The sequence below is a fragment of the Ixodes scapularis genome, unplaced genomic scaffold (genome assembly GCF_016920785.2).
Source record: "Ixodes scapularis isolate PalLabHiFi unplaced genomic scaffold, ASM1692078v2 PGA_scaffold6__148_contigs__length_123643588, whole genome shotgun sequence".
NCBI classification, from domain to species: Eukaryota; Metazoa; Arthropoda; class Arachnida; order Ixodida; family Ixodidae; genus Ixodes; species Ixodes scapularis.
The window spans coordinates 31,826,496-31,837,737 of NW_024609881.1; the positions used below are offsets into that span (position 1 = coordinate 31,826,496).

Genomic DNA, 11,242 nt, shown 5'->3' on the forward strand with positions numbered 1-11,242 from the left:
CGTTATTGGACAGTTGAGTGGTGACGTTATGATGGATCCTTTCGCAACATTCGTCAGACAGACAGGATGCCAGGGAAGGGACCGCGGTCAATCCTTGGGAACGTTTTTTTGAACCCATTGAAGACTGCCCTCCGTTCAGAACCCTACCTTCAAGGCGAAGTGCCAAGCCTGCGGGATAGTAATTTTGGGATAAAAATCTTCCACTTCATACTTAATAAAGCCTCATCTCAGTTGGCGTCTCAAAGAAATTTGAAAATTGTATTGCATTATCAGTATTTCTGCCCTCTCTAAAATGTATTCATATATTTGTATTTCCAAAGACTTCTTACCACTTTTTAAAATGTATTTCCGATACGTATCGCGACGCATTTTTACAGATATGTTTGAGTATCAGTACTTTAGCTACTATTTTCATCTGTCCCAGTATTTGTATTTCCAAATACATTTTTTAGTATTTCTGCCCAACCCTGCAACACAATGTAGCTGTCAAATGCCTTTTTTTTACGTTTAGGAATTAGAGGAATGGAATGGAACGATTCAACCATTCCAGGAGTGCGAATGGGCCCAGTGTCCTCATTCCTGGGAGTTGAAAGGAATGGAATTATCGAAAGCTCTAATTCCCCGGAATGGAATTGGAATGGAATGGGGGTGCCCATTCCGCAACACTGGTAGTCATGCCTTAAAAATTTCTCTATGTTCCTCTTGCGGAGCAAAGCATCATAATGGCCTCAACTTTTTGACTCCAGGTATTGCGGGAGAAGCGACCGTCATTCTCGCAGGAGACGCGACGGGTGCGACGACATGCGGCGGCAGCTCACCGCGCATGCGCTTTTGGGCGTCGCCCGGGTTCCTCGGAAGCTCGCGCGCGCAGGCACTCCGTGGTCGGTTGTCGTGTCGTCTGCTTGTACATGGCCGCGTTGAAACCGCGCTTGCATTATAATAGATAAGATAACGCAATTACGCTCACGTCTTAGTGGCACACAATGTCCGAAGGTTCAAGAACCTTTGTTCTTGTCAGGCTTCAGTGCAATATTAAACATTACGCGAACGCTCAGTGAACAATATGTCCGGCCCCAAACCCGGTACCCTGCAAGGTCACTTTGCCGCAAGTACCGTAGTCGAATTTGTCACAAGTGACCCCTTCTCCGCCAATGAGGAGTTGGCGGAGAAAAAAAAGAAAAGTGATGCTCTGGCTCCGCCATTTAGTTACTATTAGCTATTCCCAGCCACGAACAGAAACAGACACCGACTGTCTTTCGTGAGTCCCCATCCGCTGGCGGTGCAGGTCATTCCATCGAATTCCTGGTTGCGTGTCGGAAGGCAGATGGGCATGAGTGCCTTCTCGCTTCCCGTGAAGTTGAGCGGTCTCGCCAGCTTCAGCAAGGCGTAATCATAGTTCACGGTGGAAGGGTTCCATTGCGGATGAATCGTGATCTGTGGCTCGACAAAACATGTCATGATTATTTTTGTTAATTAATCCGAATGCCAAAGCAAACAGCTCGCTACTTCGGGAATTTGATCCTCGCCCCTCTCTGTTGCGACGCCGAGAGGCATTGCACCGGTTTACGTTCAAAAGCGGGCGACTGTGATGGGTACATTAGGGTACATGTGGCACGAGCTCGTGGCATAAGTCGACGAAAACCAAAAACGTGGTGTTTTGTAACGTTTAGTTTGTTAAGATTAAAACCAAGAAATGTCTTTCACATATCATGGACACCCGGAATGAAAGTAAGAAAAAATATTTTTCAGGACCCCTTTAATACTTGAAGTTGCGGTTGGGGTGCTAACTTTTTTAATGGGAATATTTAACTTTCCTCTTGGGTTCTTAGGCTATCCTAGGGTGCCTTCATGTGCGCTTTGCTTAGGGTGGCGACATCTGGCCATTTTGTTCCCACTTTTACATTTATTTTTACTTCAGAAGCGCGTGAAAAAGCGTGTCCCTGCACGCGTCACTGGCGCTGACTGTGCTATGGCGACATTTTGTTTTCGTCGATTTCTTTGTATTTTTCCCCGTGAGCGCGTGCTGTCGGCATCGGCTACTACAAAGGGTGGCATCACTCTAAACAGAAGGACATTGAGGCACCCTAGGCAATCCGAGAAACGACAGCCTTCCATGAGATATTTGTGTTCAAGAGAAAAAACGCACATGAAATAATTAGAAGAAAACAATTTAACTAATTTTGTCAGAACCGATCATCAGCACCTTCTTGCAAATTGACGGCCATTGGGCTCTTTCCAGGTTAGATACATATGCGTAATCGCAAGTGATAAGGTTGTGCTTCTCGAAACAAATACGCGGACAAGGAGGTATACACGACGTTTCGGGCGGACGCACTTCTTCAAGTAATAGACGCGGAAGACGGCAAGAAACAGGCAGGGGTCGGACACGTCACAACGATAGGGGGGGAAGGCGAAACCGTTAGAAGACATGACGCCTTTTTCGCAAACCACCGTCCTAAAGACAAAAGGAACCCCTTTATAGTTATGTACCATCCTAAAGTCCCAAAACTAGCACATAAACTCCTCTCTGCAGCGTCTCATCTGCACATCTCCCAACTAATTTCCAAGGCTCCGTCCGTCGCTTACCTTCGTCCACCGAACCTCCGCACCCTTCTTGTCAAAAGTAGCCTGAAGGCGAAAACCAACAAAGACCCGGCTGGCATCATACCTGGCACCACGCCCTGTAATGCTCCTGAACGCCTGACTTGCAGGCACCTTGGCTCCCCGCAACACTTTAAATTCAAAATTCCGGACAACCAGACCTGCAAGTCAGCCAATGTCATTTACGCCATTTCCTGCACGAGCTGCCCCGACATTTTGTACATCGGAGAGACAGACCGACGGCCGCACGAACCATTCCGTGAGCACCGCCGTCTCGTCACCCGGAGATTGTCGGGAGACCTTCCTTCGGAACGATCCACACATGTAGTTGACCACTTCTCGACTTACGGCCATACGGAACTAAACATGCGCGTCTGTGTCATCAGATCAGGCTTCCCCTCCTTCCACGTGCGAAAGAGAGAGGAAAACCGTCTTATCTTCAACCTCAAAACAGAATTCCCCCGTGGCCTTAACACCAAACTTTCTTCCGTGTACTAAATTTCTGTATTAGTCTAAATGTGTTTTTTTTCTGGGCGTTTAAAAGTGAAATCCGTTTACAACTCCCTGTAACGCCGAATTAGAGCGCAGCTCTTGAGGAGGAGGAGGGAAGGGTATTGAGGTGCACGTGTTCTGGGGGGGGGGGGGGCACGTGACTGGGTGCGGTCCCGTGACCTTGGTGGTGTCACATGACCCCCTCCCCAAGCTCACGTGGGGGTCACGTGACCTGGGGGTGTCACGTGACCACGGGGGTCACGTGACCCCCCAGAGGAATTTTTCCGCTAGATTTAGTGGGGAAATTTTCCCGCTCGATTTAGCGGGGAAATTTTTTCCGCTAGATTTAGCGGGAAATTCTTTCGCTAGATTTAGCGGAAAAAGTTTCCGCTAGATTTATCGAAGAAATTTTTCGGCTAGATTTAGCGGGGAAAATTTTCCGCTAGATTTAGCGGGGCAATTTTTTCCGCTAGATTTAGCGGGAAAATTTTTCCGCTACATTTAGCGGGAAATATTTTCCGCTAGATTTAGCGGGGAAATTTTTCCGCTCGATGTAGCGGGGAAATTTTTTCCGCTAGATTTAGAGGGGAAATTTTCCCCTAGATGTTGAGGGGGAATTTTCACGTTAGATTTAGCGGGAAACTTTTTCCGCTAGATTTAGCGGGGAAATTTTTTCCGATAGTTTTAGCGGAGAAATGTTTCCGCTAGATATAGCGGGAAGCTTTTTCCGCTCGATTTAGCGGGGAACTTTTTTCCGCTAGATTTAGAGGGGAAATCTTTTCGCTAGATTTAGCGGGGGAATTTTCACGCTAGATTTAGCGGGAAACTTTTTCCTCTGGATTTAGCGGGGAAATTTTTTCGCTAGATTAAGCGGGAAAATTTTTCCGCTATATTTAGCGGGGAAATATTTTCCGCTAGATTTAGCGGAGAAATTTTTCCGCTAGATATAGCGGGAAACCTTTTCCATTAGATTTCGCGGGGAAATTTACCCATAATGCACCGCGCGGTTACGCTGACGGCGGTGGCGACGCCGATGGCGACGCCGACGCCGCTCAAGCCGGAAACGGGCGCCTAAGAGCTGCGCTCTAAAACAAAATCCTTTTCCCTTTTTTATTTTCATTTTTTTTTTCGGTTGCGGAATTGAAGCGACGGGCGCGCTTCCACAGCCGCACGGTCGGCACTTGCTGTGCGCAAGTGCATGGTCGCTCGGGACTTTGACGGCGTAACCGGGGATGGTCACCCCCCAGCAGGTTTGCTGCTTCTCCTATGACGTAGTGGATTTCATGGAATTTACTTTCTGCCCTCGCTTTTCTACTTTCCTTAGGAGCCTTACCGTTTGCTCTCGCGCGTCCTTTCCTCTCGCCCGTAGACTTTTTAATTACGTCAGTTCGCTATTCCGGCTTCTTTAACCTGTATCATGTTGTATATAGTGGGAACACGTACTTCCGGTTCCAAAGCGTTCTTCATCAGAAGGTTTGTTCGTGGGGATCGGAGGGGGCGGGTGGGGAGGAGGGAGGGTGCTGGGGGGGTGAAACGAGGGGAGGGGAAGGGCTGAGCATGAAAGGTGCAGAGAATTCGAGTTCTTACGTTCGCCACCCTATTGAAAATAACCCATCAGTCTTGATGTGTTATGGGACCCTCTTAGCCCTTCAAACCCTTTAGACCCCTCAACTATTTAGACCCCTCAACTATTTAGACCCGTCAACCCTTTAGACCCGTCAACCCTTTAGACCCGTCAACCCTTTAGACCCGTCAACCCTTTAGACCCGTCAACCCTTTAGACCCATAAACCCTTTAGACCCACAAACCCTTTAGACCCACAAACCCTTTAGACCTATCAACCCTTTAGACCCATTAGCCCCTCAGAAATTGAATTCTCTACTCCGTTTCATAATTATTGTAAAACACTGTCAAGGCTACTAACACGCGCATGTGGCTTCATCAAATGCAAAGGCGTGCACAAAGCTCATCATATAGTCACATGCTCGTGCCAGTAGCCTTGACAGCATTGCGTACCAAGTATGAAATGAAGTATAGGTGTCCACAAAACTCTCGAGCCAGGAATACAGCTTTAAAAAAGCTGCATGGCAGGCCCAGATGATTTCAAACAATTGACCAAGACAAGATTTCAACGTAGGATGAAAGCAAAATTTCATTTGAATGTTATACACAGAACAAACATTTGTACTGAAGTTGTAGGTCACACAACATAAAACGTGACCATATTCTAACGAATTGTTACAGCAAGTCGAGATAAACACAGAGATTTAGCGGCAGATGCTGCACGACGATGACCTAGCTAATTATAATGTAGGTAAGAACTCGGAACTCCTGCACTTTAAATTTCTGTTTGGGTTCAGTGCCACATGTTCAGAAACACACTATTTTCAGCACATTCACTACTATGCTGCAATGAGAAGGCATCATTCAGCACTGGTTTACTACAATAATGGATATCGCACTTTACGATGGCACCATCTCTTTAAAAACGATAAAAACCTAGTTTGTCATTCTGGAATCTCACTAAAAAACAAGCTAACATGCAAAGTACAAAACACTAAATTGTCATCAATCAATATTCACGACCTGCACATTGGTTACCAAGCTCTGTTAAAATATTCATGACTGCTGTATCACATAAATTAATTACCATTAAAGGGGCATTGAAGTGATTATCACAGACGTTTGGGCTATCTGGTGTACAGACAGAATTGAAAACAAAACAGTGCAAAGACAAGGACAAAGTGAAAAGTCACCGACAGGACACCAACACTGACTCTCATCAAAAGATGTACGTTAGCATTCAATATAAATAGCACACATGCCATACCAAATAAATGAAGGAAAAAAATAAATACATATCACGTGTTCAATACAAGATTGTCACTGATTTGCCCTCCGCTTTTACTATTGCCGCTCTTTATCTGAGAGCACCACTATTTACAAATGTACAGTTGCTATTAGCGGCGAGATGTTTTGGTGGAGCCCTCCTATGGTTCCCCCTTGTGACGTCATTACCTTGCGAACAACAAGTTCGATGGTGTTTGTAAATAGCGTGGTGGAAGCCTGAAATCATAGCGCTCTTAAAGCAACACTGCCAACACCGTCGAAATTAAAGTTCTTTCATTCCTCTTATTTCCGTCGATGGTATACCCTTTCCGACGTCATAGTCAGCTTTTGGGCCAATCGTGGAAGGACGCTTTCGGTCGCGCACGTCGCCAATAAAGAGGTCCATCTTACAATCAGTCCCGTTGACGGTAGGTTTGAAGTTGGCCTCAGCCTTCAGGCTCTTGGTCGATATTGGAAGGTCGTCACTTCCGCACCTGGTCAGTTCACTGTCGAAGTCCGTCGCTTCGGGAATTGGTCAGCTCACCGTCGAAGTTTTTCGCCTCGGGAATTGGTCAGCTCACCGTCGAAGTCCGTCGCTTCGGGAATTGGTCTGCTCACCGTCAAAGTCCGTCGCCTCGAGAATTGGTCAGCTCACCCTCGATGTCCGTCGCTTCGGGAATGGGTCAGCTCACCGTCGAAGTCCGTCGCTTCGGGAATTGGTCAGCTCACCGTCGAAACTGTAGTTCAGGCCGCCGGTGCCTGCTCGAAGCATCGCCAAGCACAGCCGGTCGCTTGTTCGGATCGCAGCCAAATAGTCCTTGCCGCGAGCTCTTCCAGCCCGAGCCTCTCCGCTCTTCTTCCACCTCTACTTCTTCAACAGCTTACAGCATGAAAACCCTTTAAGATTCTGACGTGGCCCAGGGGGATCGGTGGCCGAGTGGGCTAAAGCGCACACCCAGCTCGACGCGCGTGGAGCGAAAGCTCGCGCTGCAGAACCCAGGGATCCTGGATTCGAGCCACACCCCTGCCCGTTTCGATCTGGATGAGCATCGTACGGGCGTGCGGTCGTGTATCACTACTGCGTGGTGCACGTTAAAGATCCCAGGCTAGCGGTTGTACCGCATTGGCTAAATTGCTCATCTACAGTGGGTAACAATGTCGCCATGCCCTGGCAGACTAAACTCCTGCTGTATAAACAACTAACGACTAATTTTTGACGTGGCCCAGAACGCATCAAGGAATCCTAAAGGGACCTTCAAACCTTTTAAGAAATCTCTGTAGTCCCCCTTAGACCTTTCAAAAGGTTTTGACGCGCCCTTTAGACTTTCTTAAAGGGTACGTCAAACCCATCAAAACGTTTTGATGGGGCCTTTAGACTCTCTTAAGGGGTACATCAAACCTGTTAAAAATTCTTGAAGGCCCCCTCAAACCCTTTAAAAAGTTTTGAAGGGCCCTTTAGACTTATTTTCAGTAGGGCACTGCGATTCTTTGCTCGTAGGGATCTACCACGTTGAGGTTTTGGTCGCCAATCACAACAATACAGTTCGACGGAGACTTGTAGCCACTGAAATACAAACAACTAATCAAGAGCCGAAAAGCTCCAGTATGCTGTGGAAGTTCGATAGGTTTCCACATTTCTGCTAAAATGAAATATTGTCACGTATGACAAGTGAAACAAAGCAAATATCTGAAAGAACTGAAACGTTTAATGAGGCCAACTTGCGCAAAAAATATAAGGGAAAAGAAAGATGACAGCGAAGCGTCGCGAGCGTCGAAGCCGGCGAATGAGCAGAGTCGAACGCTGGGGCAAAAACTGACTCGACAAGGTCGCGGGCGGCCTCTTATCTACGGTGAGTCACTATCTCGAAGATTCGGCAGATAAGGTTCGAGAGTAGCGCGCTCGGGGCGAGTGTGAACACGCACTTTCTAGAACAACAAAAGCAGGGATAAACGATAGAAGTTATGTCCGCAGCAAGAATAAACGAGAACCTTCTACAAGTCCGTGACCCTCCGCGGGGCAATATACTGACTTCTCTTATCGCGACCCCAACCATAATACCGGTGGCAGCCGTGGCAACGCTCATGTTTCCGGTGAAGATGTCTTGTCTGTGTGCCGGCCACGTGTTCCGTTATTTTTTGCAAATAAATGGCCAATTTTTCGTCAGTGTCTTAGGGCCGAATGTGGCATGCATTTGTCAGAACGGAACGCACAATAAAAAAAAGAAGTGAAAGTTTTTATATTTGCAAAGACATGGCCCTAAGCATTACAAGTTTCTTGACCTGTAATGCATCCAAGTCGCGTTGTTATTCTTTAATTGAATAGATGATGTACTCGTGTGGTTTGTATTAACGTTTGTTTTTTATTAGTACACTCACTTTTTTAAATATTCATTAATAAACGTTTTTTATACGAATTAAAGGTGAAGTAGCTCAGTTCCTGAACTCAGTTTCTTAAAGGGAAACTCCGCTTCATTTTTGATATTTAGAAAACTATGTAGCCCTCTTCAGTATCATATAGGAAGACTCCATGTCAAATATTACGATCTAATTCTGTTTATATATTTAATAAACTGACCAGCAAACATTCAAGCAAGCCAAGTCGCCGAAATCTGCCAACTCTAGCGTGCGGCGCGAGGCGCAATCATCAGCACAGTCAAGGCCACGGAGTTGGAGCGGCTAACGTTCAACCACTACGTCAGAGGCATGTGTACGTCATTTTCACGTTTTGTCTGTTTTTACTTCTCAGAGCGAAATTGAACGATGACGTCATGAGTTTCTCCTCCCGGTGTTGGCTGACCGGGTGTTCATGTGATCACCGTAACACGGATGCGCTAGTTTGCGCTGCCCTGCGCGCTTATCGGTCTGTTTCCCCGCTCCCCTTCTCCTCTTTCGTCTTCTCCCCTTCCTCCTCTCCCCCGGGCCATCCCCGTCCACGCCATGCGAAGCGACCTACCCGCGTCCAATAATATTAATAAAAAAGAAGACCTGCCCGCGTCGCATGTCCTGTTTCTCGCTCCCTCCCGAACGTCACAAGACCACGTGGTTCAACGTCACGTGACCAGGACTCTGACGACCCGAGACCAATGTTGCCTGACGCAACCAAAGTTTCGGTTTCGGTATCTGCTGATGTTTAAATTAGGATTACACAAATAATATTCCACATTTCGCGAATCCCAAGACGTAGAGTTGTTTAGTAGTGCTTTGTGAATGTGAATCACATGGAAGCCTAAATTTTTCGGAATTGAGCGGAGTTGCCCTTTAACTGTCGTTTGAAGCATGAAGTACCTCAGTGTTTGAAGGGTCGTAACTCAGTTAAATCTCGTATATCACCGCCACTTTCTCGTCATCGTACGCCGTTGATTTTGACTTTCAATGGTTTGAAACTTTGATTCATTCTATCAAGTACAGTTCATTTGTGTGTTTTTGTGTGCGTGTGTGAGAGAGAGAGAGAGACTACGTGTATGTATGTGCGTGCATGTGTTAGTGTGCGTGTTTGTTTTGTGCGCGTGTGTGCGTTTGTGTGTGCGCGCGCGTGTAAGTGTGTGTCACAAATACGTACTTTGTGAATGACTATGCTAGGAAGTTTATTTTCTATGTTACGACACTTTCGTTGAGAGGCTCAAGGCTCGGTTTCGTGAGAAGATGGCATACAAGTCTTGTAAGTCGTCTCCATCTGAAGCCGAGCCTCTCGCCGAGCACCATTCCTCTGGTTCTTCGTTCTTCCCGCGAAAGGGCGAGCAGCGGGCTGAAGTAACGATTACTCTATCTTCATTCCTTTTTTTTTATTACGCACAAAAAAAAAAGGCAGCTGTTGTCAAGGTTCAAATGTTGGGTCAAGAAATATTCTAGCACTCTCGAACACAAGGAAAAGAATAATACAAAAATTCGACTTCTCAAAGGATGGTTATACTGCGCACTGAGAAATCTAGAGCATCCACGTTCCCGCGACGCACATGGGTGGGTCACTAGGGAGTTTTCTCCGCCGTCCCGCAACGCTTTCCGCTACCCGCTATGAGATCCAGAACTCTGCAGGCGAGGCTAGCGACGCGCATGCGCGATAGCGGCGTCTCCGTAGCGGAGGGCGTAGCGCTGTGCGAAAAAATGGTATACGAAAACTTCCTAATCGCCGCAATCTAGAGAGGGAGCTCGGTGAATGAAGAAATTTAAAATATGTTTAAACAAAAAAAATAAAGAAAAAACAGTGTGCGTTGTGATACTGATCGTGGAGTTAGAGCATGTGCAGTGTCGCTGCAGAATCACTTTTTTTAGGCCTACAAATAGCTTTAAATACCTCCCACCATTTATTGTGGTGATCGACTCTCTCAAGTGCTTTGCGAAACGGTAGGCGTTTTAACATACTGGGGTTTATGGGAACTCCCCAAAGGGGGAAAAGATTTAAGCAAGAATGGAATTGTCTTGCACCTGAAATGGAGCACAGCCCGCGCGCTTTAAGCGACTTGTGACAGCTGAAAAAATCCGCCTGGCCCGGGAACCTTGGCATACTAGTGTGTCAAGGTTCCCTTGGGGGCTTTTCCCGAATCTCATGGTGTCAAATTATTCACGACTGATCTCACTCTAGCAGCGGCTATGATCAAGACTGGTGGAAACCGTTAACACCCGTTTGCTCCACTGACATGCCAACTCATGGTAAGCTCAGTTGGAAGAGCGTTAACCTTGGAGAGGCTCCGAGATCGAATCCCGGACCAGGCGAATTTTTTCTGCATTCACCAGTTAGCGGCCAAAAGGACGTGAGCTGAGTCACATTTCAGCTGAAAGCAAATTTATTTGAATTTGTCTGAAATCCTGTTCAATAAGGCGGGCGACTTACTCAAGGATGCAGTGCGCCGCCGTGTCGACGTATTGCTTGTTCATGATGGAACCGCCGCAGTTGTGTCCGTAATCGGTGTTCGGGAGCCGGATCAGGCGGAGAGAGATCTGCCAGGGGAAATCGAGCGCCTGGGCGGTCGCCCCATTCACGATTTGTGCGGCGCCACCCTGAACACTGCTGCTGGCAGCAGGTCCTCCGACTCCGCACACTTTATTATGGGAAAACAAGTTTAAAAACGTTTACAACTCCTTGTAATGCAAAATTAGAGCGCAGCTCTTGAGGAGGAGGAGGGGAGGGTACAGAGGAGAGAGTATGTACCACCTCCTCTCGTGATCCTCTCCCATTTCATGGGAAGTTTTCGCTGCATTTCCAGCAGAATTCAGCAAAAAAAAATTTCCCACTGGATTTAGCGGGAAATGTTTTCGCTAAAGCGGGCAATTTTTTCCGCTACGTTTAGCGGAAAATATTCAATCCTCCTCTTCCTACTCACTC

At 47.0% G+C, this 11,242-nt stretch overlaps 1 protein-coding gene across 1 annotated transcript; it reads left to right on the forward strand.

Moving 5' to 3' along the window:
* The first annotated feature begins 2,484 nt into the window (after window positions 1–2,484).
* Window positions 2,485–3,099, forward strand: LOC120840058. The gene has a single exon (XM_040210500.3). The coding sequence runs from the start codon at window positions 2,485–2,487 to the stop codon at window positions 3,097–3,099; it is 615 nt and encodes a 204-aa protein (XP_040066434.1).
* The last annotated feature ends 8,143 nt before the right edge of the window (window positions 3,100–11,242 follow it).

What these genes read in the sequence shown, in the direction of transcription:
- LOC120840058 (XM_040210500.3), top strand. Translation starts at nt 2,485, where the DNA reads ATGTACCATCCTAAAGTCCCAAAACTAGCACATAAACTCCTCTCTGCA.